At 36.9% G+C, this 27,095-nt stretch overlaps 1 protein-coding gene across 4 annotated transcripts in view; it reads right to left on the bottom strand.

The window, feature by feature from the left end:
• Positions 1-427: 427 nt before the first annotated feature.
• Positions 428-27,095, bottom strand: part of TOR1AIP1 (torsin 1A interacting protein 1) — a 50,961-nt gene continuing 24,293 nt past the window's right edge. For 2 of the 4 annotated variants that reach the window (XM_036905926.2, XM_036905928.2), the window contains 5 exons: positions 26,763-26,804; positions 26,171-26,245; positions 5,714-5,758; positions 5,332-5,388; positions 428-2,836 (listed from right to left, as the gene is read on the bottom strand). In XM_036905926.2, coding sequence (XP_036761821.2) covers positions 2,049-2,836; positions 5,332-5,388; positions 5,714-5,758; positions 26,171-26,245; positions 26,763-26,804 — 1,007 coding nt within the window. In that variant the 3' untranslated portion in view covers positions 428-2,048. The remainder of the gene's footprint in view (positions 2,837-5,331; positions 5,389-5,713; positions 5,759-26,170; positions 26,246-26,762; positions 26,805-27,095) is intronic. The other 2 variants (XM_036905929.2, XM_036905927.2) reach the window with 1 other exon arrangement.

The following is a 27,095-nucleotide window of genomic DNA, read 5'->3' as shown; positions in this document are numbered from 1 at the left end:
GGCAAAAACAGGTTCTTGGGGGTAATAAAAATCTTACTCTTCATATGTATAAAGCACAAAGATTTATACAGTCCATAAAGAGATATACAGTATATGTGTGGTATTAAAATTTCATAGAGTTAGATGATTAAAAAAAAACTAAAAAGGCTCTTTGGGAATACGAGAATAAAAAATTTGAGAAATGCTACTGTAGATTTTTTTGTCAAGTCAGGAATGCCAAAAGTAATTCTATTTTACTGATAATCCAGAATCCCTGGAAAACAGAAAATCATGGTGATCATATTTCTAATCAATGTACTTGTAAATGGCTCCAACTCTTCGGCCTCAATTTCTCCTATCAGTAGGCACTAAGATTGTTCAAGTGTAAAGAAAACTCTAGGATTAATTTTAAAAAAAGGTTTATGAATCGTTACGTTTACAACATATACAGAGAGTACAAACCAAGAAAGCAAATTTATTTAAATTATTAAAATAGCTCTTAAAGTCATTTACAGATCAACTGCTAACAATAATTTTTCCTGAAAGATATAAGTAATGTTAATTACTTTAAAATTATTTTGGTCAGTGAAACATTTAATAAAAACATTTTTTCTTCCATATAATATATATGTGTATATGTATATACATATATATGTATAAAATAAGCCGTTTCGAAAACTTTCGTTTTAGAATCCTCTATAAATCAGATGATCTGATTTCTGACAGTCCAGAACAAATTACAACGGGGAGTATAAATTTAGGAATCCTGGTGGTCCTAGCAGGAAGAAGCTGTACCACACTCTACTATCGGTCATGGTATCCTCAAAAGTTAAGTGATGAGGCCTATGACTGGCTCTAGTATTTTAGAAAACATTTTAATGTTTTCATTTAAATGTGTACAGGCAACTACGTAAAAAAAGGTGGATCTAGATTTTAAGATTCTAAGAAAACCAGAACAGTTGACAGATGAGAAAGCTGTTACAGATACAGTTACAACTGAAATACTGTAGTAGTATAGTAATGTACAGTAGTACATTTTAACATTCTTCATATATAAAGTTCACTTTTTTTTTTCTTGAGGCCCTCTTAATAAGATTTACCACATGTATAGCAAATCTTTACATTTGCTATAAGAGTGTCATTGAAGGACTTAGTCTACAACCAGTGGACATGCAGGAATTAAATCCTTCAGTAGCCCAGGAAACTTGTTAACAAATGGTTGACGAAGTCCTGAAATTATATTTAATTTAAAACAAAAGCTTCACGATTATGTCCAAAACAAAATGCTCTGAATTTATCTACCCATAAGAGTCAAATGAACAAATACACTAAACTTTGCGATATACATCTTTCCCAATCCTTGGGAGGACCAAAAAAATTCTTAAAGGGAAAAAAGGACACATGAAAAACAATTGCCAACAGAATTCACTGTTCATATATGTTTGACTAACCTAAGTGTCAATGGCTTATTTTAACATTTCATCTTGAAGACTTTTTTCCCCCTTTCCTTCCTCATTTCACAATTTCTCTCTCTTACTGCCTCCTTTTTTCACCCTCCAAACACACACACTGAGATGACCTTCCATTATTTTTGTTCCTATAAGCAGAAGCTAAGGAACTCACAGTTAAATGATATATAAGAGAACAAAACAGGGAAACCCAGGGTTGCATTTAGGCAAGAGCTACTTACTAAATAACCCAACAAGCTCTGTGAAAACCTAAGTTAAAAAATTGGGAGGATTCACAGGAAAGAGCCTAATACCATCCACTGGTTATACCACAGCAAAAGAATGACTCAACCCAGAATCTAAACAGACCCTCATGTGACTGCATATAATTTATGGTTCTCATATGCCATCAATGCAGATCATAATGAAATAGGGAAATGATTCTTTTAAAAAAGATGATCGCATTGAATAAATGATTTAGGTGTTCCATACTTATTTAAGAACTTAACTTCTTTTTTAAAAAAACTTGTTTTTTCAAAAAGAGCTCTGAGTCCTGTCTCTGCTTAGAAAAATCTGAAAAATTCTCGGAACTTGAGACATGATTTTCTCTTCTCTCACCCCTTACAAGCAGATGCCCCTTTTCAGGGCATTTTCAGGTTGTACTGGCAGGACTAAGTGTGAAATACGGCTCCAGAGTCCACTCAGTTTGTCTGCATCCATATGTTTGTAGGAGCTGGGTGTGTCAGAGTTGGTGAATTTGACTTTAAGGAAATCTCTCACTTTTTCTTCAACTTCCTTTAGGCCTAGACTGGTTCCAAGTGTCTCCTCTTCCAGCAAGACAGTCAGGACTAAGGCTACATCTTTGAAGGCAGCATTTTCATGGTCACAGTACTTATAGAAGATCAAAGTGGAGCCTGCAGGCAGTGACTCAAAGCGGTGTACCACAGCTGCATTCTGGCCATTTCTGAATCCATTGCTCAACTCCTGATCTACCTCTTGTTTGACAGTATCACTGTCTTGAGTAGCTTTGCCTGCCCCATCAATCCGGATGGCACGGACGCTATGGAAGGAAGAATAGGCATCAGCAATTTGTTCGCTCAGACACTTGAGTGCTTCCTCAGCATCTCGGGCAGCAGTGAGCAGCAAGATAGCAGGCTGAGGCCGAGGCTGGGAGCTATTAAGATGTTTTTCTAGGAATGTTAGGCTCCTCTTCCAGAGCTTCTCATCTTGACCTTGGTACTTATTCATAAGCTGTTTCATCTGGTTCTGGAACTCTTTAACAGCAGAGGCTTCTACCTCAGGAGTACGAGTGAACAAAAACCTCCCACTGGCAAGAGCAGCTATCAGAACAAGTGGCCACCACCACTTCATTTTGACAAAGGATGAATTTTTGGGTTGTCCAGTCACTTCTGCTTGGGAAAAGAAGAAATGACAGATACAAATACCATTTTCTTAGATACAAGGGCAAGTGACTTTTAAAACGAATATTAATCTTTATGAACATTTGATAAAAGAGGAAGAAATTTAAAGAAGGGAGCTGATAATTTACTTTCTTAAAGAAATAATTTATCACATGTATTCAAGAAAATCTCATATCCATAGGTTTTAAGTTATGTGTGTAAGTATGCATATGTGTCTCTTCAATGTCAAAATTATAAATCTCAGAGGAGAAATGAGAATCTAAATACATGAAATGACATAAACAAGTCAGAAATAATACATTTTATAAAGCAAAACTACAATTACTACAGCTAATATTTGGGAAGTAAACAGTATTAAAAGATACTTTATAAAATATTTTAAAATTTAAAAACTCAAGAGCTCACATTGCTAATTATCCAAGGTGGAATGTTTTGAAATATGTAAAGGGATAAAGAAAGGATGCTCAACTATAAGTGAACATCTTCCATACATTACACTGGCAACCTGTCCCTGTAACTGCACTGATGCCCATCTTTGGTGGTATGCAAGTCACTGGTAAATCTAGTTCGCAACTCATCCCTAATCCATTACTGGCAATAACGAAATCAATTTACATTTATCCAGTGCCTTTCATGTTATAAAGCACTTTCTCAAACAACAGTTCATTTAATCATTTAATATGATAGCAACAGTAATACTTTTACACTTTCTATTTATTGACTGCTTTAGGCTAGTAATTGTTCTATGGACCTTTTAGAACAACAACTCTCAAAGAGTGGTTGGTGGGGTACCTCGAGGTCCTTTCAAGGGGAGCCTTGAGGTTAAAGCTACTCTTGTAACACTAAGATATTACTAATCCCTATTCATCATGTTGACATTTCCCATGGATGGTGCAAAAAGCCATGGTGGGAAAAACAACTGATGTCTTAGCATGAATCACAGGACAATGGCACCAAAAAGACTAGTATAGTCTTTGTGTTTTCACGGCCATGCATTCAAGGTTACCAGTTTAACTTAACAATGTCCTTCATAAAGCGGTGAAAGTTATTTATCTTATTAAAATTCAGCCCTTGAGTACACATTCTAATCTTCTGTATGAAGACATGGGAAGTATACTTAAAGCACTTCTGCATAGTACAATGGTTGCAAAGGAAAGTACAGTGGAAAGAAAGTACAGAGGAAAAGAACTTTGTGTGACTGAGTTTTGAGCTGAAGTTATGCTTTTTTCATGGAATTTTTATTTGAACTAACAAGTGACAAACTATGGTTTGTGTATTTGGTAGAAATTTTCTTAAAAATGAACAATGTGAACCTGTTGCTTCTAGGGAAACAACTAACAATGTTGCCAATTTAAAAAATCAAGGTTTTAAGTGAAAATTAGGATTATAGAAATACTGTCTTACCACCTTGAGCTTGACAGCTCCCCATACTGAGACTTTTTGAGATGGATGGTGATATTAAAAAATGTGACCTTCTTATACTGTATTACCAATATGTTAACATCTAGAAGATCTACATGACAGTGAACCAGTATTTTCCAAATCATCAGTGCATGATATTCTACTAAAAGTACAAGACCCATGATTTTAATGTACCAGATGTTCATTAACATGATTTCAGATTTCACGTTTCAAATGACATTCAGAAACTACCACTTATTGAGTTTTAGACAGTATCAGAAGAGAGTAATTACAATTATCTGAAGACTACTAAAATTCTACATATCTGTATAAAGCTGGATTTTTGCAGGTTACTTCAACCAAAAACTATATTGTAACAGAATAAATGGAGAAGCACTGATAAGATTCCAGATACATTTTTAAAAACCAGGCATTAAGAAGATTAGAAATAATGCAGAGCAATTTATCATTCTTCTTACTGAATGTTTAAAAAATAAAACAATAAACATTAACAAATCTTTTTAATTTTAATTTCTAGGAAAATATAGATAGGTATAACCTGTATTTTTAAAAAAGGCTCTTTTAAGCATTCACTTTGCTAGTGCAAAGTGGTACTGAGAAAAAAAAATCTGAGATTGTTAACCTATTTTCTTAGTACACAATCAGATAATGAACAGGCTTAGAGAATCAAAGAAACTTGCCCTGAGACTACACAGAAGTGGTCCAATCTAATTCCAATACAGGTCTGTGGATTCTAAAACCCATAGTAATCCCACTATGTCATAATATGTATCATCTTTTCTTTGACTCAGCTGATTCACTTGGTTAATAGTATTATATAAGCAGCTCTACTTACAGACTTTCACATTTGGTATTATGGACAATAAAATGTAAGGGAAAACCAGATATTGTTTCATATAGGTTGTCCCTAAATAATTTTGGTGCTAATAAAATGTATATTTTTTCCTTTGAGGTGCTTAAAATACAGTTCTTCAAAGAGCATTGTTATTTTACTGTCAAAAAATTTAAAACAATGTCGATCACTGGAGACTCACTTAATAAAAATGAATGAACAAACTTACGATGGCTCGAGGTTGAAGGAAACTGGTTTCCAAGCTCTGATTTCTGAATGCTGTCATCTAATGATAGAAGTAATAAAGACAATCAATTTATGTTTCATAATTTAAGCATTTCCAATAGAGAAAGAAAATACAACATCCACTGAAAGAAAATAAGGCAGAGATCAGCCAGAAACAGAAGAAAAAGAAGAAGATCCAAGTACCCATTAGACTAACAGCTACACATGACACACAGTGGCCTAGTACAAAGCACACTCTTAACACAGTTTTGTGAGAAAGTCTTGAAATATTTTGACCCAAATTATTTAATATGAGTGATTAAACTTCTAGAACAATGATAAGAAGACAAAGAAAATAAGTACAACTATAACAAAAGGAAATATACCATCTGAAAAACTGCCATATATTGAACTCTTGTCTGGTGCTGATGCTGTAAAGAGGGAAAAAACGATAAAATATAGATTATGGATTACTGAGTTGGCTGGATATGAGATTTTAAGGTAAAAATCTTAAGCCTCACTATTTACTACCTCAAATATTCCTCTGGTGCTTCTATTTTAAATATCACTAGCATTTTAAAAATTACTTTAAAAAAGCTTTTCACTACTTCTGTTAATAGACAAGCAATTCTGTTTTAGATTTGTGGTTAAACAATAGATTTCGAAAATAATTTTCTCACAACTCCATCAAACCTCTACTTCCACCATGACTTTAAAAACAAAAACTATTCCAACTCTTTCCTTTTTCTTTCTATCCTTTTTGGCAAGGTTGCAGATTTCAATGACTAAGAGGGAGGAAATGGAAGGATGGGGATCAGAAGATGGAGAGTCTGGGTTACTCATTTGTATGACCTACATTTACCAATATTGCCATCTACCACTTGCCTGGAGTTTTACAACTTTTGTATATGTTAATGATCTTGGTGTCTATCAACAGCCTTTCACTTGAGAAACACTGGACAAAATGGGAGCAATAAAATTATTGCGAAGATACAGAAATAGCCTTATTTTGGTCATATGACAAACTCAAATGAAACAAAATGACATCAACCTTAACCCTAGAGGAAATTGTTTTCAATTACTGGTTAAGCCTAGGAAACTACATTATTTAGAAGCTTCTGAGGTAGGTCACCAAAGCCCAACTATTATAACTAACAACAAAAAATTGCATCAGATGTTGATCTTGAATACTTCATTCCATGGTTGCAAAGATTAAATGAGGTAATAATACATGAAAATGTGAAGTGCTTTACTGTGATGATATTAATGAAGAATAACTAAATAAGTTATTATATAATGAAATATTAATATAATTTATAGACCACAACTTGGCAGGGTGTATACTACTGAGACAGGGAACTGTCTAAAACATAATCTCTATATCTCTTATTAAAAATACTATTAGTGAGAATGTTTGGTATCTTGATCTGGGTGGAGGTTACATGAATATATACAAATCTCAAGATTCATCAAGCTGTACACTAAGATCTGTACACTTTATTGGATGTACCGCGATATAAAACACAAAAAATCAAAAAAAATTTATTAGAAAGAATAACAAAAATTCCTAAATAAAAAATCTTTTTAAAAGATAAAGTTCAATCTTTTCCAGTCTGAAGAGTATGCTAGAAGCCAATTGCTCTGTAAAAGTCAAGGGCATAGGGAGGGCGGAGCCAAGATGGTGGTGTGAGTAGAGCAGCAGAAATCACCTCCCAAAACCACATACATTTTTGAAAATACAACAAAGACAACTCTTCCTAAAAGAGAGACCAGAAGACACAGGAAAACAGCCAGACTACATCTACACCTGCAAGAAACCAGCGCCTCACGAAGGGGGTAAGATACAAGCCCCAGCCCAGAGAGACCCGAGTGACCCTCCCCCCAGCTCCTGGCGGGAGGAGAGAAGTCAGAGCGGGAGGGAGAGGGAGCCTAGGACTGCTAAATAGCCAGCCCCAGCCATCCGCACCCAGAGCGCAGACACATTGCGTGCGTGGGGTGCTGGAAACTAGGGAAACAGGACAGTAAGACCTGTGAGCGGGTCCCCAGAGCCAGCACCTGGGGACTAAGAAAAGCAAGTGCTTTTTGAAAGTCTCAAAGGGACAGGGACCCCACAGCTAGACAGAAGTGTCCTGGGACACTTAGCCAAGCAGCAGTGAATTCCAGGCAACTCCGGGCACCCAAACCCCCTGGATAGCAGGGCAGCTCAGAGGCCCCTCACAGAGATAAACAGCCTCCTGGCCGTTTCCCCTCCAACGTGGCTCAGCCATATGGAAGCAGCAGCCCAAGGCAGTCCACGCCCACAGCAACAGCGGAGATAAACTCCATAGCGGCTGGGCAAGAATCAGAAGCCCCGTCTTCGCGCAGCTGCCCAGCACAAGCCACTAGAGGTCGCTATTCTCCCAGGAGAGGAAGGCCACAAATCCACAAGAAGGGACGTTCTCCCAGCCATCACTCGTGCCAGCTCCACAAACTATCTCTATCGCCATGAAAAGGGGGAATTTGAGGCAAAGATCACAGAGTCAAACCCTGAGAAGGAGATAGACCTAACCAGTCTTCCTGAAAAATAATTGAAAATAAAAATCATAAACATGCTGACGGAGATGCAGAGAAATATACAAGAGCTAAGGATGATGTCCGGAGGGAGATTACAGAAGTGAAACAATCTTTGGAAGCATTTATAAGCAGAATGGATAAGATGCAAGAGGCCATAGATGGAATAGAAACCAGAGAACAGGAACACATAGAAGGTGACACAGAGAGAGATAAAAGGATCTCCAGGAATGAAACAATGTTAAGAGAACTGTGTGACCAATCCAAAAGGAACAATAGCCACATTATAGGGGTACCAGAAGAAGAGAGAGAAAAAGGGATAGAAAGTGTATTGAAGAAATACTTGCTGAAAACTTCCCCAAATTGGGGGAGAAAATAATCGATCAGACCAGGGAAGCACACAGAACTCCCAAGAGAAAGGACCCAAGGAGGACAACAACAAGACACATAATAATTAAAATGGCAAATATCAAGGACAAGGAAACAGTTTTAAAGGCAGCTAGAGAGAAGAAAAAGGTCACCTACAAAGGAAAACCCATCAGGCTATCATCAGACTTCTCAACAGAAACCTTACAGGAGAGAAGAGAATGGCATGATATATTTAATGCAATGAAACAGAAGGGCCTTGAACCAAGAATACTGTATCCAGAACAATTATCATTTAAACATGAAGGAAGGATTAAACAATTCCCAGACAAGCAAAAGTTGAGGGAATTTGCCTCCCACAAACCACCTCTACAGGGTATTTTAGAGGGACTATTCTAGACGGGAGCACACCTAAGACTAAACAGATGTCACCAGAGAAAATAAAATCACAGCAAAGAAAGCAGACCAACCAAATACTAACTAAAGGCAAAAAATAAAACCAACTACCCACAAAAAGCAGTTAAAGGAAACACGAAAGAGCACAGAATAAAACAACCAACATACAAAGAATGGAGGAGGAGGAATAAGAAGGGAGAGAAGAAAAGAATATTCAGATAGTGAATATAATAGCTCAATAAGTGACCTAAGTTAGGCAGTAAGATACTAAAGAAGCTAACCTTGAACCTTTGATAACCACGAATCTAAAGCCTGCAATGGGAATAAGTACATATCTTTCAATACCCACCCAAAACGTAAATGGACTGAATGCACCAATCAAAAGACACAAGGTAATAGAATAGATAAAAGAGCAAGACCCATCTATATGCTGCTTACAAGAAACATACCTCAAACGCAAAGACATGCACAGACTAAAAGTCAACGGATGTAAAAATATATTTCATGCAAACAACAGAGAGAAGAAAGCAGGTCTTGCAGTACTAGAATCAGACAAAATAGACTTCAAAACAAAGAAAGTAACAAGAGATAAAGCAGGACATTATATAATGATAAAGGGGTCAGTCCAACAAGAGGATATAACCATTATAAATATATATGCACCAAACACAGGAGCACAAGCATATGTGAAACAAATACTAACAGAACTAAAGGAAAAAATAAAATTCAAGTCATTCATTTTAGGAGACTTCAACATGCCACTCACCCCAAAGGGTAGATCCAATGGACAGAAAATAAGTAAGGACACGGATGCACTGAACAACACACTAGAACAGATGGACCTAATAGACATCTATAGAACGCTACATCCAAAAGCAACAGGATACACATTCTTCTCAAGTACACATGGAACATTCTCCAGAATAGACCACATACTAGGCCACAAAAAGAGCCTCAGTAAATTCCAAAAGATCGAAATTCTACCAACCAACTTTTCAGATCACAAAGGTAAAAAACTGGAAAAAAATTCTACAAAGAAAACAAAAAGGCTCACAAACACACGGAGGCTTAACAACATGCTCCTAAAAATTAATGGATCAATGAACAAATTAAAATAGAGATCAAGGAATATATGGAAACAAATGACAATAACAACACAAAGCACCAACTTCTGTGGGACGCAGTGAAAGCAGTCTTAAGAGGAAAGTATATAGCAATCCAGGCATACTTAAAGAAGGTAGAACAATCCCAAATGAATAGTCTAAAATCACAATTAGTGAAACTGGTAAAAGAAGAACAAATGAGGCCTAAGTCAACAGAAGGAGGGATATAATAAAGAACAGAGAAGAAATAAACAAAATTGAGAAGAATAAAACAATAGAAAAAAATCAATGAAACCAAGAGCTGGTTCTTCGAGAAAATAAACAAAATAGATAAGCCTCTAGCCAAACTTATTAAGAGAAAAGGAGAATCACCACACATCAACAGAATCAGAAATGAGAATGGAAAAATCGCGACAGACTTGACAGAAATACAAACAATTATTAAAGAATACTATGAAAACCTATATGCGAATAAGCTGGAAAACCTAGAAGAAATGGACAACTTCCTAGAAAAATACAACCTTTCAAGACTGACCAAGGAAGAAACACAAAAGATAAACAAACCATTTACGAGCAAAGAAACTGAAGTGGTAATCAAAAAACTACTCAAGAAAAAAACCCCCGGGCCAGATGGATTTACCTCAGAATTTTATCAGACATACAGAGAAGACATAATACCCATTCTCCTTAAAGTTTTCCAAAAAATAGAAGAGGAGGGAATACTCCCAAACTCATTCTATGAAGCAAACACCACCCTAATAACAAAACCAGGCAAAGACCCCACCAAAAAAGAAAATTACAGACCAATATCCCTGATGAATGTAGATGCAAAAATACTCAACAAAATATTAGCAAACCGAATTCAAAAATACATCAAAAGGATCATACACCATGACCAAGCGGGATTCATACCAGGGATGCAAGGATGGTACAACATTCGAAAATCCATCAACATCATCCACCACATCAACAAAAAGGACAAAAACCACATGATCATCTCCATAGATGCTGAAAAAGCATTCGACAAAATTCAACATCCATTCGTGAGAAAAACTCTCAGCAAAATGGGTATAGAGGGCAAATACCTCAACATAATAAAGTCCATATATGATAAACCCACAGCTAACATCATACTGAACAGCGAGAAGCTGAAAGCTTTTCCTCTGAGATCGGGAACAAGACAGGGATGCCCACTCTCCCCACTGTTATTTAACATAGTACTGGAGGTCCTAGCCACGGCAATTAGACAAAACGAAGAAATACAAGGAATCCAGATTGGTAAAGAATAAGTTAAACTGTAACTATTTGCAGATGACATGATATTGTACATAAAAAACCCTAAAGACTCCACTCCAAAACTACTAGAACTGATATTGGAATACAGCAAAGTTGCAGGACACAAAATTAACACACAGAAATCTGTGGCTTTCCTATACACTAACAATGAACCAATAGAAAGAGAAATCAGGAAAACAATTCCATTCACAATTGCATCAAAAAGAATAAACTACCTAGGAATAAACCTAACCAAAGAAGTGAAAGACCTATACCCTGAAAACTAAAAGAAACTCGTAAGAGAAATTAAAGAGAACACTAACAAATGGAAATGCATCCCATGCATGCTCCTGGCTAGGAAGAATTAATATAGTCAAAATGACCATCCTGCCCAAAGCAATATACAGATTTGATGCAATCCCTACCAAATTACCAAGAACACTCTTCAACAAACTGGAACAAATAGTTCAAAAATTCATATGGGAACACCAAAGACCCCGAATAGCCAAAACAATCCTGAGAAGGAAGAATAAAGTGGAGGGGATCTCGCTCCCCAACTTCAAGCTCTACTACAAAACCATAGTAATAAAGACAATTGGTACTGGCACAAGAACAGAGCCACAGACCAGTGGAACAGATTAGAGACTCCAGACATTAACCCAAATATATATGGTCAATTAATATTCAGTAAAGGAGCCATGGACATACAATGGGGAAATCTCTTCAACAGATGGTGCTGGCAAAACTGGACAGCTACATGTAAGAGAATGAAACTGGATCACTGTCTAACCCCATACACAAAAGTAAACTCCAAATGGATCAAAGACCTGAATGTAAGTCATGAAACTATAAAACTCTTAGAAAAAAACATAGGCAAAAATCTCATGGACATAAACATGAGTGACTTCTTCATGAACATATCTCCCCGGGCAAGAGAAACAAAGGCAAAAATGAACAAGTGGGACTATATCAACCTAAAAAGTTTCTGTACAGCAAAGGACACCATCAAAAAGAACAAAAAGGTATCCTACAGTATGGGAGAACATACTCATAAATGACAGATCCGATAAAGGACGGACATCCAAAATATATAAAGAGCTCACACACCTCAACAAACAAAAAGCAAATAATCCAATTAAAAAATGGGCAGAGGAGCTGAATAGACAGTTCTCTAAAGAAGAAATCCAGATGGCCAACAAGCACATGAAAAGATGCTCCACATCGCTAGTCATGAGAGAAACGCAAATTAAAACCACAATGAGATATCACCTCACACCAGTAAGGATCGCCATCATCGAAAAGACAAACAGCAAATGTTGGCGAGGTTGTGGAGAAAGGGGAACACTCCTACACTGCTGGTGGGAATGTAAACTAGTTCAACCATTGTGGAAAGCAGTATGGACGTTCCTCAGAATGCTCAAAGTAGAAATACCATTTGACCCAGGAATTCCACTTCTAGGAATTTACCCTAAGAATGCAGCACTCCAGTTTGAAAAAGACAGATGCACCCCTATGTTTATTGCTACACTGTTTACAATAGCCAAGATATGGAAGCAACCTAAATGTCCATCAGTAGATGAATGGATAAAGAAGATGTGGTACATATTCAGAATGGAATATTACGCAGCCATAAGAAAAACCAGATCCTACCATTCGCAAGAACATGGATGGAGCTAGAGGGTATTATTCTCAGTGAAATAAGCCAAGTGGAGAAGGACAAGTACCAAATGATTTCACTCATATGTGGAGTATAAGAACAAAGGAAAACTGAAGGAACAAAACAGCAGCAGAATCACAGAACCCAAGAATGGACTAATAGTTACCAAAGGGAAAGGGACTGGGGACGATGGGTGGGAAGGGAGGGATAAGGGCGGGAAAAAGAAAGAGGGCATTATGATTAGCATGTATAGTGCGTGGGGGGCACGGGGAGGGCTGCGCAACACAGAGAAGACAAGTACTGATTTTACAGCATCTTACTACGCAGATGGACAGTGACTGTGAAGGAGTATGTGGGGGGGACTTGGTGAAGGGGGGAACCTAGTAAACATAATGTTCTCTCTGTAATTGTAGATTAATGATAACAAAAAAAAGAGACTAATTTGCTATGGGGCTTATAGGTGATCACGATCCATTAGTGGTACACCATTTATGAAAATTGGTTTTTCTTAAATAAAAATTAGAATGACTTTCCAAAAAAAAAAAAGGGCAGAGGAACTGAACAGACTGTTCTCCAAAAAAGAAATTAAGATGGTCAACAGACACATGAAAAGATGCTCCACATCGCTAGTTATCAGAGAAATGCAAATTAAAACCACAATGAGATATCACCTCACACCAGTAAGGATGGCTACCATCCAAAAGACAAACAACAACAAATGTTGGTGAGGTTGTGGAGAAAGGGGAACCCTCCTACACTGCTGGTGGGAATGTAAATTAGTTCAACCATTGTGGAAAGCACTATGAAGGTTCCTCAAAATGCTCAAAAGAGACCTACCATTTGACCCAGGAATTCCACTTCTAGGAATTTACCCTAAGAACGCAGCACTCCAGTTTGAAAAAGACAGATGCACCCCAATGTTTATCCCAGCACTATTTACAATAGCCAAGAAATGGAAGCAACCTAAGTGTCCATCAGTAGATGAATGGATAAAGGAGATGTGGTAAATATACACAATGGAATATTATTCAGCCATAAGAAGAAAACAAATCCTACCATTTGCAACAACATGGATGGAGCTAGAGGGTATTATGCTCAGTGAAATACGCCAAGCAGAGAAAGACAAATACCAAATGATTTCACTCATCTGTGGAGTATAAGAACAAAGGAAAAACTGAAGGAACAAAACAACAGCACAATCACAGAACCCAAGAATGGACTAACAGTTACCAAAGGGAAAGAGACTGGGGAGAATGGGAGGATAGGGAGGGATCAGGGTGGGGAAGAAGAAAGGGGGTATTACTATTAGTACGTATAATGTGGGGGATGGGGGAAAGGGGAGGGCTGTGCAACACAGAGAAGACAAGTAGTGATTCTACAACATTTTGCTATGCTGATGGACAGTGACTATAATGGGGTTTGTCAGGGGGACGTGGTGTATGGGAGAGCCTAGTAAACATAATATTCTTCATGTAATTGTAGATGAATGATAACAAAAAAAAGGGGGGATTACTCTCTGATAGGATAAAATTAACTGCAAATCAATGATTAATGCATGCTTTACATATCCTTAATTTTGATATTTTAAAGGGTGTTGGATGATGAGCTATGGAAGTACATTTTGCTGATACTATTCCTTTCTCTTAAAAAAAAAAAAAGCAGTTCCTGTGTGGTGATCTCCAATAGGTTCTTCACAATGGTATAAAGGTCATACCAAAGTGTGGGCAAAGGGTTTGTTTGTGTTTATACAGAGGATCAAAGTCTAATTTTGCTACCCAGAAAACGAATTAACATACGATATGAAGAACTTCCAACATCAACATCCTCTGGAAGAGTCATTCCAGAAGATGATCATCAAAAAAACTTCAACAAAGATCCTGGCTCTGTTGCAGTTGTAGCTGCATTCATCCCGCCAATTCCTGGAGTTGCCAATGGAATGAAGAAGGAGATATCTAACGTGGCCTGTGCATACAGTAAAAGAACAAATTCGACTGGATCTATATTGTTGGAACTCAACCAAGAATTAGGAGAAGTGCGAGTTGCAGTACTCCAAAATTGTATGACTACAGACGATCTACTCTTAAAAGAACATATGGGATGAGAACAGTTCCCAGGAATGTGTTGTTTTGTCTGGTTTTTCTCAAAACTATTCAAATTCAGTTAGACAATATCCATCATATTATTGATAAGTTTTCACAAATGCCTAGGGTACCTAACTGGTTTTCTTGGTTTCAACTGGATATGGCCAGTAATTGTAGGTCTGCTTTTGTTATGTATCTGTATTCCCATTCTGTTAATGTGTGTACACGATTTAATTAGTAGTTTGTTAAAACCTATACATGCTTATGTTACTCTACAAGAAGTTATGTCAAAGAAATAATCAATCTTCCCATGTTTTCTTCCGTCTGCTACTTTATAGCTTTTCTTCTTCCTTCCTAATTACAGCCCTTTACTAGAATTCGTGCCTCATACTAAAAATTACCGAGTATCATAATTCTTCCAAGTAGTAAAGATACCTCAAGACAAATGCTGCGCATAGAAGCCACAGGGCATAAAGTTGCAAAGAAGTAAAAAGCTAACCTTTTCAAAGAATATTGTTTCTCTCTCACTTACCAACTTTACATTTCCCTGTATGGCCCCGGAAGATGGCCGGTTAGCCAGAGACGGGTAAGATTCCTCAAGGGAGGAACAACCTAAGACAGGCACAGTCCCAGGGGGGCCATCAGGTGAGACACTGGGGATCAACAGAGGTGAGGCTTAGAACCTTACCCCCCTGTTTTGAGAGAAATCTTCTGCATCTGTGGATGTTTTATTGCCCTTGTCTAGCTTGGATTAATACTTAGTCTATAGGCACAGACCTGATCATCTACATTTTCCGTCTTACAGCACTAAATTATGTTTTCTGCCTTTATCTTGCATCTACCTACCACTTCAGCATTTTATTTTAAAAGAAAATAAGAGATAAATAGAATTCGTGTCTCAAATCGAATTTACCGAGTATCATAACTCTTCCAAGTGGTAAAGATACCTCAAGACAAATACTGGGCATAAAAGCCACAGGGCATAAATCTGCAAAGAAGTAAAAAGCTAACCTTTACAAACAATATTGCCTCTCTCTCACTTACCAACTTTACATTTCCCTGTATGGCTCCGCAAGATGACTGGTTAGCCAGAGACGGGTAAGATTCCTCAAGGGAGGAACAACCTAAGACAGGCACAGTCACAGGGGGGCCATCAGGTGAGAAATTGGGGATCAACAGAGGTGAGGCTTAGAACCTCATCCCCCGTTTTGAGAGAAATCTTCTGCATCTGTGGATGTTTTATTGCCCTTGTCTAGCTTGGATTAACACATAGTCTACAGGCACACACCTGATCATCTACATTTGCTCTCTTACAACACTAAACTATGTTTTCTACCTTTATCTTGCATCTACCTACCACTTCAGCATTTTATTAAAAATAATAATAATAAAGAGAGAAATGTGGTATCCACATATAAATCAAGTATAAAAATCAAACGAATATTCATATTTGAACTGATTGTTTATAGTTCATAATGCATGAGCAAAACCGAAAGTTTCTGTGATGACTGCCGTTGTACTGTTCACCATGTAACTTATTCACTATGTAAGAATTTGTTCTCCATGTAAGAACTTGTTTGTTATGCTTCAGAAGATTGGAGACTGACGAAAATTAGGCTTGGGGTGGATTAATGATTGTGCATTGAACATTGACTCCCGTATACAGAATTTTATTGTTGTTAACAACCATTTGATCAATAAATATGAGAGATGCCCTCTCAACAACAACAACAACAACAAAAAAAGTACAGACTTCCAATTGTAAAATAAATAAGTAACCGGGATGTAATGTATAGCATAAGGAATATAGTCAAAATATTGTAACAACTTTGTATGGTGATAGCTGGTAGCTAGAATTATCATGTATATAAATGTTGAATCACTGTGTTGTACACCTGAAACTAATGTAATACTGTGTGTCAACTACCCTTCAATAAAAAAATTTTTTTTTAAATTAAAAAAAAAAGTAATAATAATAAGGGAGAAATGTGGGATTCACATATAAATCAAGTATAAAAATAAAATGAATATTCATATTTGACCTGATTGTTTATAGTTCATAATGCGTGATCAAAACCGAAAGTTTCTGTGATGGCTGCCCTTGTACTGTTCACCATGTAAGAACTTACTCACTACGTAAGAATTTGTTCACCATGTAAGAACTTGTTCGCTATGCTTCAGAAGATTGGAGACTGATGAGAAAAAACAAAACAAAACAAAACAAAACAAAAAGATTTGCTTTTGGTACAGACCTAATAGAGACATCCTCCACCTATTTTTGTTAGTAAGACTCTTTATCATCTTCATTGTTGAAGGATATTTTTACTAGTACTAGAATTCCTGAGAGATAGTTCTTTCACCCATTTCAAGATAAAATTCTATTGTATTCTGTTTTCTATTACTTATGTGGAAGTAAAATGTAAGTTGAATTATTGATCCCTTGACTATAATGTACCCCTTCTCCCCAACTTGGGTTCATATTAAGATTTTTTTTTTTCTTTGCACCTTTAAAAAAAAAATAAGGGAGAAATGTGGGATTCACATATAAATCAAGTATAAAAATCAAATGAACATATCTGATTTGATTGTTTATAGTTCATGATGTGTGATCAAAACTGAAAGTTTCTGAGACATGACTGCCCTTGCACTGTTCACCATGTAAGAACTTATTCACTATGTAAAAACTTGTTCACCATGTAAGAACTTGTTCGTTATGCTTCAGAAGATTGGAGACTGTTGAGAATTAGGCTTAAGGTTGATTAATGATTGTGCATTGAGTCCCCTATACAGAATTTTATTCTTGTTAACAACCATTTGATCAATAAATATGAGAGATGCCCTCTCAAAAAATAAAAAGTCAAGAGCATACAGCATGAATCAGTTATTATTCATTTATTTATTTTTGTTATCATTAATCTACAATTACATGAAGAACATTATGTTTACTAGACTCTCCCCATCACCAAGTCCACCCTACACACCCCATTATAGTCACTGTCCAGCGTAAATTGCTGTAGAATCACTACTTGTCTCCTCTGTGTTGCACAGCCCTCCCCATGCCCCCGCCTACATTACACATGCTAATCGTAATGCCCCCTTTATTTTTCCCCACCCTTATCCCTCCCTTCCCACCCATCCTCCACAGTCCCTTTCCCTTTGGTAACTGTTAGTCCATTCTTGGGTTCTGTGATTCTGCTGCTGTTTTGTTCCTTCAGTTTTTCTTTGTTCTTATACTCCACATATGAGTGAAATCATTTGCTACTTGTCTTTCTCCGCCTGGCTTATTTCACTTAGCATAATACCCTCTAGCTCCATTCACGTTGCAAATGGTAGGATTTGTTTTCTTCTTATGGCTGCATAATATTTCATTGTGTATACGTACCACATCTTTATTCATTCATCTATCGATGGACACTTAGGTTGCTTCCATTTCTTGGCTATTGTAAATAGTGCTGCGATAAATATAGGGGTGCATCTGTCTTTTTCAAACTGGAGTGCTGCATTCTTAGGGTAAATTCCTAGAAGTGGAATTCCTGGGTCAAATGGTATTTCTATTCTGACCTTTTTGAGGAACCTCCTACTGCTTTCCACAATGGTTGAACTAATTTACATTTCCACCAGCAGTGTAGGAGGGTACCCCTTTCTCCACAACCTCGCCAACATCTGTTGTTGTTTGTCTTTTGGATGGTGGCGACCCTTACTGGTGTCAGATGGTATCTCATTGTGGTTTTAATTTGCATTTCTCTGATGACTAGCGATGTGGAGCATCTTTTCATGTGTCTGTTGGCCATCTGTATTTCTTCTTTGGAGAACAGTCTGTTCAGTTCCTCTGCCCATTTTTTAAATGGATTATTTGCTTTTTGTTTGTTGAGGTGTATGAGCTCTTTATATATTTTGGATGTCAAGCCTATACTGGATCTGTCATTTACTAATATATTCTCCCATACCGTAGGGTACCTTTTTGTTCTATTGATGTTGTCCTTTGCTGTACAGAAGCTTTTCAGCTTGATATAGTTCCACTTGTTCATTTTTGCTTTTGTTTCCCTTGCCCGGGGAGATATGTTCATGAAGAAGTCACTTATGTTTATGTCGAAGAGATTTCTTGCCTATGTTTTTTTCTAAGGGTTTTATGGTTTCATGACTTACATTCAGGTCTTTGATCCATTTCAAATTTATTTTTGTGTATGGGATTTGACAGTGATCCAGTTTCATTCTCTTACATGTAGCTGTCCAGTTTTGCCAGCAGCATTTGTTGAAGATACCGTCATTTCCCCATTGAATGTCCATGGCTCCTTTATCATATATTAATTGACCATATATGTTTGGGTTAATGTATGGAGTCTTTATTCTGTTCCACTGGTCTGTGACTCTGTTCTTGTGCCAGTACCAAATTGTCTTGATTACTGTGGCTTTGTAGTAGAGATTGAAGTTGGGGAGTGAGATCCCCCCCCACTTTATTCTTCCTTCTCAGGATTGTTTTGGCTATTCGGGGTCTTTGGTGTTTCCATATGAACTTTTGAACTATTTGTTCCAGTTTGTTGAACAATGTTGTTGGCAATTTGATAGGGATTGCATCATATCTGTATATTGCTTTGGGCAGGATGGCCATTTTGACGATATTAATTCTTCCTAGCCAAGAGCATGGGATGCATTTCCATTTGTTAGTGTCCTCTTTAATTTCTCTTAAGAGTGTCTTTTAGTTTTCAGGGTATAGGTCTTTCACTTCATTGTTTAGGTTTATTCATAGGTATTTTATTCTTTTTGATGCAATTGTGAATGGAATTGTTTTCCTGATTTCTCTTTCTAGTAGTTCATTGTTAGTGTATAGGAAAGCCACAGATTTGTGTTTTAATTTTGTATCCTGCAAGTTTCTGAATTCCGGTATTAGTTCTAGTAGTTTTGGAGTGGGGTCTTTAGGGTTTTTTATGTACAATATCATGTCATCTGCAAATAGTGACAGTTTAACTTCTTCTTTACCAATTTGGATTCGTTCTATTTCTTTGTTTTGTCTAATTGCTGCGGCTAGGACCTCCAGTACTATGTTGAATAACTGGGGAGAGTGGGCATCCCTGTGTTGTTCCTGATCTCAGAGGAGAAGCTTTCAGATTCTCGCTGTTATGATGTTAGCTGTGGATTTATCATATATGGCCTTTATTATTTGAGGTACTTGCCCTCTATACCCATTTTGCTGAGAGTTTTTCTCATGAATGGATGTTGAATTTTGTCGAATGCTTTTTCAGCATCTATGGAGGTGATTGTGTGGTTTTTGTCTTTCTTTTTGTTGATGTGGTGGATGATGTTGATGGATTTTTGAATGTTGTGCCATCCTTGGATCCCTGTGATGAATCCCACTTGGTCGTGGTGTATGATCCTTTTTATGTATTTTTGAATTTGGTTTGCTAACATTTTGTTGAGTATTTTTGCATCTACATTCATCAGGAATATTGGTCTGTAGGTTTCTTCTTTGGTGGGGTCTTTGCCTGGTTTTGGTATTAGGGTGATATTGGCTTTATAGAATGAGTTTGGGAGTATTCCCTCCTCTTCTATTTTTTGGAAAACTTTAAGGAGAATGGGTATTATGTCTTCTCTGTATGTCTGATAAAATTCCGAGTTAAATCCACCTGGTCCGGGGGCTTTGTTCTTGTGTAGTTTTTTTTTATTACTGCTTCAATTTCTTTGCTGGTAATAGGTTTGTTTATATTTTGTGTTTCTTCCTTGGTCAGTCTTGGAAGGTTTCATTTTTCTAGGAAGTCGTCCATTTCTTCTAGCTTGCTAGCATATAGGTTTTCATAGTATTCTTTAATAATTCTTTGTATTTCAGTGGGGTCCGTCATGATTTTTCCTTTCTCGTTTCTGATTCTGTTGATGTATATCTTTTTTCTTTTCTCTTAATAAGTCTGGCTAGAGGCTTATCTATTTTGTTTATTTTCACAAAGAACCATCTCTTCTTTCATTGATTTTTTCTATTGTTTTATTCTTCTCAATTTTGTTTATTTCTTCTCTGGTCTTTATTATGACCCTCATTCTGCTGCCTTTAGGCCTCATTTGTTTTTCTTTTTCCAATTTCGATAATTGTGACATTAGACTATTCATTTGGGATTGTTCTTCCTTCTTTTAATATGCCTGGATTACTATATACTTTCCTCTTAAGACTGCTTTTGCTGGGTCCCACAGAAGTTGGGGCTTTGTGTTGTTTCCATATATTGCTTGATCTCAATTTTAATTTGGTAGTTGATCCAGTAATTATTTGGGAGCATGTTGTTAAGCCTCCATGTGTTTGCGAGCCCTTTTGTTATCTTTGTACAATTTATTTCTAGTTTTATACCCTTGTGGTCTGAAAAGTTGGTTGGTAGGATTTCAATCTTTTGGAATTTACTGAGGCTCTTTTTGTGGCCTAGTATGTGGTCTATTCTGGAGAATGTTCTATGTGCACTTGAGAAGAATGTGTATCCTGTTGCTTTTGGATGTAGAGCTCTGTAGATGTTTGTTAGGTCCATCTGTTCTAGTGTGTTGTTCAGTGCCTCCATGTCCTTATTTTCTGTCTGGTGGATCTGTCTTTTGGAGTGAGTGGTGTGTTGAAGTCTCCCAAAATGAATGTATTACGTTCTATTTCCTTCTTTAATTCTGTTAGTATTTCTTTCACATATGCTGGTGGTCCTGTATTGTGTGCATATATATTTATAATGGTTATATCCTCTTTTTGGACTGACCCCTTTATCATTATGTAATGTCCTTCTTCGCCTCTTGTCACTTTCTTTGTTTTGAAGTCTATTTTGTCAGATACTAGTACTGCAACACCTGCTTTTTTCTCCCTATTGTTTGCATGAAATATCTTTTTCCATCCCTTCACTTTTATTCTGTGCCTGTCTTTGAGTTTGAGGTGAGTCTCTTGTAAGCAGCATAGAGATGGGTCTTGCTTTTTTATCCATTCTGTTACCCTGTGTCTTTTGATTGGTGCATTCAGTCCATTTACATTTAGGATGATTATTGAAAGATATGTACTTATTCCCATTGCAGGCTTTAGATTCGTGGTTCAAGGGTAGCTTCTTTACTATCTTACTGTCTAACTTAACTCGCTCATTGAACTATTATAAACACTGTCTGGTGATTCTTTATTTCTCTCCCTTCTTATTCCTCCTCCTCCATTCTTTATACGTTTGTTGTTTTATTCTGTGCTCTTTCGTGTTTCCTCTAACTGCTTTTGTAGGTAGTTGATTTTATTTTTTGCCTTTAGTTAGTATTTGGTTGGTCTGCTTTCTTTGCTGTGATTTTATTTTCTCTGGAGACATCTGTTTAGTCTTAGGAGTGCTCCTATCTAGAGTAGTCCCTCTAAAATACCCTGTAGAGGTGGTTTGTGGGAGGCTAATTCCCTCAACTTTTGCTTATCTCAGAATTGTTTAATCCTTCCTTCATGTTTAAATGATAATTGTTCTGGATACAGTATTCTTGGTTCAAGGCCCTTCTGTTTCATTGCATTAAATATATCATGCCATTCTCTTCTCTCCTGTAAGGTTTCTGTTGAGTAGTCTGATGATAGCCTGATGGGTTTTCCTTTGTAGGAGACCTTTTTCCTCTCTCTAGGTGCCTTTAAAACTCTGTCGTTTTCCTTGATCTTTGCCATTTTAATTATTATGTGTCTTGCTGTTATCCTCCTTGGGTCCCTTCTGTTGGGAGTTCTGTGTACTTCCCTGGTCTGAGCGATTATTTTCTCCCCCAGTTTGGGGACGTTTTCAGCAATTATTTCTTCAAATACACTTTCTTTCCCTTTTTCTCTCTCTTCTTCTTCTGGTTCCCCTATAATGTGGATATTGTTCCTTTTGGGTTGGTCACACAGTTCTCTTAATATTGTTTCATTCCTGGAGATCCTTTTATCTCTCTCTGCATCAGCTTCTATGCGTTCCTGTTCTCTGGTTTCTATTCCACCAATGGTCTCTTGCATCTCATCCATTCTGCTTTTAAATCCTTCCAGAGATTGTTTTATTTCTGTAGTCTCCCTGTGTACTTTGTCTATTTGCTCTTGCATTTTTCTCTGCATCTCCAACAGCTGGGTTATGACCTTTATTTTGAGTTCTTTTTGAGGAAGATTGGTTAGGTCTATCTCTCTAAGCTCCTTCTAAGAGGCTGTCTCTGTGATTTTGGTCTGGATCAAATTCTTCTGCCTTTTCATGGTGATAGAGGTATTTGTGGGGAGCTGGCGCATGTGTTGGCTGAGAGAACATCCCTTCTTGCTAGTTTGTTGTCTTCCTCTCCTGGGAGAGCAGCGACCCCTAGCAGCTTATGCTGGGCAGCTGCATGCAGATGGGATCTCTGATTCTTGCCCAGCCGCTGTGAAAGAATCTCTGCCCTTCTGCTGTGGGCATGGCTGGCCTCAGGCTGCTACTCTGTTATGGCGGAGCTGCACCGTAGGGGGAAGGGGCAGAAGGCTGTTTATCGCCACGAGGGGCCTCCAACCTGCACTGCGACCCAGAGGGTTAGGGCACGCGGAGTTCCCCGGGATTCCCAGCTGCTGTGCTGAGTGTGCCTGGGTGCTTCTGTCCAGCTGTGGGGTCCCTGTCCCTTTAAGACTTTCAAAGGGCACTCGCTTTTCTTTTGTCCCAGGGGCACCAGCTGCAGGGACCCGCTCGCAGGTTTTACTGCCCTGTTTTCCTAGTATCCAGCACACCATGCACTGTGTGTCTGCACTCCCGGTGCGGATGGCTAGGGCTGGGTGTTTAGCAGTCCTGGGCTCCCTCTCCGCCCCCGTTCCAACTGCTCTCCTCTCGCTGGGAGCTGGGGTGAGAGGCGCTCAGGTCCCACTGGGCCATGGCTTGTATCTTATCCCCTTCGTGAGGCGCTGGGTTCTCACAGGTATAGATGTAGTCTGGCTGTTGTCCTGTGTCTTCTGGTCTCTCTTTTAGGAATAGTTATATTTGTTGTATTTTCAAAAATATATATGGTTTTGGGAGGAGATTTCCGCTGCTCTACTCACGCTGCCATCTTGGCTCACAGTTATTATTATTATTACACAATATATTAACAATGAGTAAGCGTTAATAATTATTCATATGGCATTTAGAATGAAAAAACTGTGTTCACATATATAATAAGCTCTTTAGAATAATTTAATCATAGACACTATTATCCCTAGAAAATCAAGGTACACAAAGATTAAATGACTTTACGAAGGTCAGTTAGGAAGTAGAAAAACTGGGTCTGGAACCCAAGAGCTCTGATTCCAAACTTTCCTCTTTTCTCTACCCCACTTTCAGAGACAGATTCCAAAGAATGTACATTAATGAGGCATAGTCTCACAGGTCTGACCTCTCTATACATATTCTTCCCTATTCTTACTGTTTTACCACCTGGGAAACAGGAAAAATAGAGACAGTGGTTCTATCTTTCCCAAAAGGTTAGGATACAGGCAATAATCTAATTGGGACCTGAATACCCAAGGAACTAGTACTAACATGGGGTGACCAATAAGTATCTAAAGTCCCAGGTTCGTAAACCCATAAATCTAAAAGTTAATTTTTTTCCTCATTGAAGTAGGCAGAAATGTATAATTAAGAAAGACAGTGAGACATGAAATTTGTAATGCTAAGAAAAATTATTTTTTAAATGAGCTTAGATTGAAGAGGAATGTACAAAGCTATCTGGAAATCATTGCAGTCTTCTACTTTCATTGAATATATTTTCCTCCTGTTCATTGTTCTTATCTTCAAGTTCACATGTGGTTAAAAGTCTACAGAATTCTGTTATCTGCACCTTAATGTGCAAACCTTTGGTATATAATTTCTATTCAACTCTCAAAGCTTCATATATGTGGTAGATGGCTATCAATCAGTATACAACTATTTAAGCCACAATAAATATACTAACTCAAATAATGCAAATAGATAAAATATGAATTTTTATTTTATTAATTTAGCAACTAAAAAGATCTATGTTCCAACTGGATCTTCAATGCAATTATTTTTCCTACTGTATTGCATTTGTACAGTGTGTTATTAGCGGAAATAAAAATTATACAAACATTTTTTGATAACAGTGCATACAATACTTCACTTATCTGGGAGTAACTTATCTGATATTAATTACCCAGAATATATATTTAAGAACTAAAAAATAACACAAGTTCCTGAAATTTTCATAGTATATATATGTAAACTCATATATTTTTTCATAGTATATATATGTAAACTCATATATTTTTATTTCCAAGAGCATCTCTCAGATCTTCAAAGTAAGTTTTAATTTTTGATACTGATTATAAACATAATCTTAATAAGCTGAATAATTAGTATTTTAGTTTAGGTCAGGAAGAGCAAATTGTAAAAGGAAATGGTCTTCTAAAAGAAAGTACATACAGCAATAAGAAATGACAGACAACAAAACAAAGGCAAAAAGCTTCTTCACTGTGGCATCTTATTACATTGATGGACAGTGGCTGTAATGGGGCACAGGGGGGACTTGATAATATGGGTGAATGTAGTAACCACATTGTTTTTCATGTGAAACCTTCATAAGAGTGTATATCAATAATACCTTAATAAAAAATTATATTAAAAAAAGCTACTTCAGTTTTAGATAGTTGAAGAACTCATACATGGGATAAAACTTGACTGCTTGGAAAAAGTGACTTGTGACTGCTACTACTTTACTGGTGGAAAACCAAAGCCACAGAGGTTATCTTGTCCAATTATAGGTAGCCATTTCATGAGTAAGAGATATACATGGTAGGGATTTTTACATTATCTAAGTGAAAGTAAGGGGATACCCGATGACCTCGAGACCTACTGTGGTTAGATGAGTAAAGAAAGGACATGGTTAAGGATCACTTAAAGCCTGGGTTTTTTCATATAGTCAAGGCTTAATGTGGACACACTGCTATAGAAATTGTGATAGATACTGAATTCAAAGTATGATTGCTTCATCGCATCTATTTATGATATTTCTTAAATTCTGTAACACTTAATCCACCTTAAAGCTAAACACAGAAATACAATTTGTGGATTTTAACCTTTATTACTCAAAATATTGAGTGATTATTACTCAAATTAATGAGTACACACAGAGCTGGTTTACGTGGTTATTTACATGAAAGTAAAGACTGTCAAAACTAAAGAATAGGTATTGTCAAAAGAGTACAATCTCACTATCCTGTACAGATTGTATTGCTGCTAAAAGGAGCTGACGCCTTGTCAAGCTAGACCCATCATCCACTGGTTTTCTCACACCACTATCTACACTGTACACCCAGTCCATCTCCTCCCAATAGAAGCAGATTGAAATCATTAAACTAGTAATTATAGCTGTTCTTTTTTAATGAAATTACAACCTAAATGCTTATCTGAATAACTAAGTATTTTTATATGTTACATAAGAAAAACAGCAAATAAAATTATTTCAATAACAGGTAGAGATTTATCAACTTACTTTGCATCCTAGTCCTTGGCCTTATTCTTGGGGTTTGTTCAACCCATTCCTGAGGGTTTTTGTGATACCCTGAGCCTGCAGCAAGTACAAATATCAAGACATCACTTCACATCCTTTGAAAATGTCTATCACACTCATGTTTTAAGGTAAATTTATCAGAAAGGCAAAACAAGTTGGGGAGGAAAATAACAAAAGCAACAGGTTAAGAAGTAAAAGATAACGTCAAAGGATCATATCAGTGAGGATGAACCACTTCCTACAGTAAAACAGACAGCAAATAAATATATAATCACTTAATAGATAAAACTCTGCACAAGTCCTTTGGGCTGGTCTATGAGAATAACTGAACCTGATTTCAATGTTTTTTAAGAAGGAAAAGTTAACAATTTACTATTACAAGTTAATTTCAGTAAAATAGTCCTAAACACATTTCCACAGTACAGAGTATTTATAACATACAGTATCAACATGTGGTAGAATAAAAGGCAAAGAGAGTAAAATGACTCAAAATCCCATTCAAACTTTTTGTTGGCAGAATAAGACAAGGTTAGAATTAGTTGACTGATAAAAGAACAGACAACCAACCACTTACTTAGCACTGGAGTTTGCTTATGAAGAGCTGTGTAGTCTTGACCTGCAACAGAAAACAGAGATAAGGTCATAGAATACTTGGAAAAAAAAACAATGAAGATGCTGCATAAACATTTTACTTTTTAAAATATGGATACTACAAACAAAACAAAACCATCAAATCTTTCTTTTATGAGTCCCAAACATATACAACATTCATATTTCTTCCCTTTTCTAAACATCAAAATGTTCAGGAATTGGACAAAAAGTCAGCTTTAGGATCACTACCATCAAGATAATGAATAAAAATACTAAATGTTTACCAGGTATCAAGTAAAATTTTACTTAATTCTCA

Source organism: Manis pentadactyla, chromosome 9, assembly GCF_030020395.1.
Source record: "Manis pentadactyla isolate mManPen7 chromosome 9, mManPen7.hap1, whole genome shotgun sequence".
NCBI classification, from domain to species: Eukaryota; Metazoa; Chordata; class Mammalia; order Pholidota; family Manidae; genus Manis; species Manis pentadactyla.
This window is presented reverse-complemented; position numbering and strand designations above follow the sequence as displayed.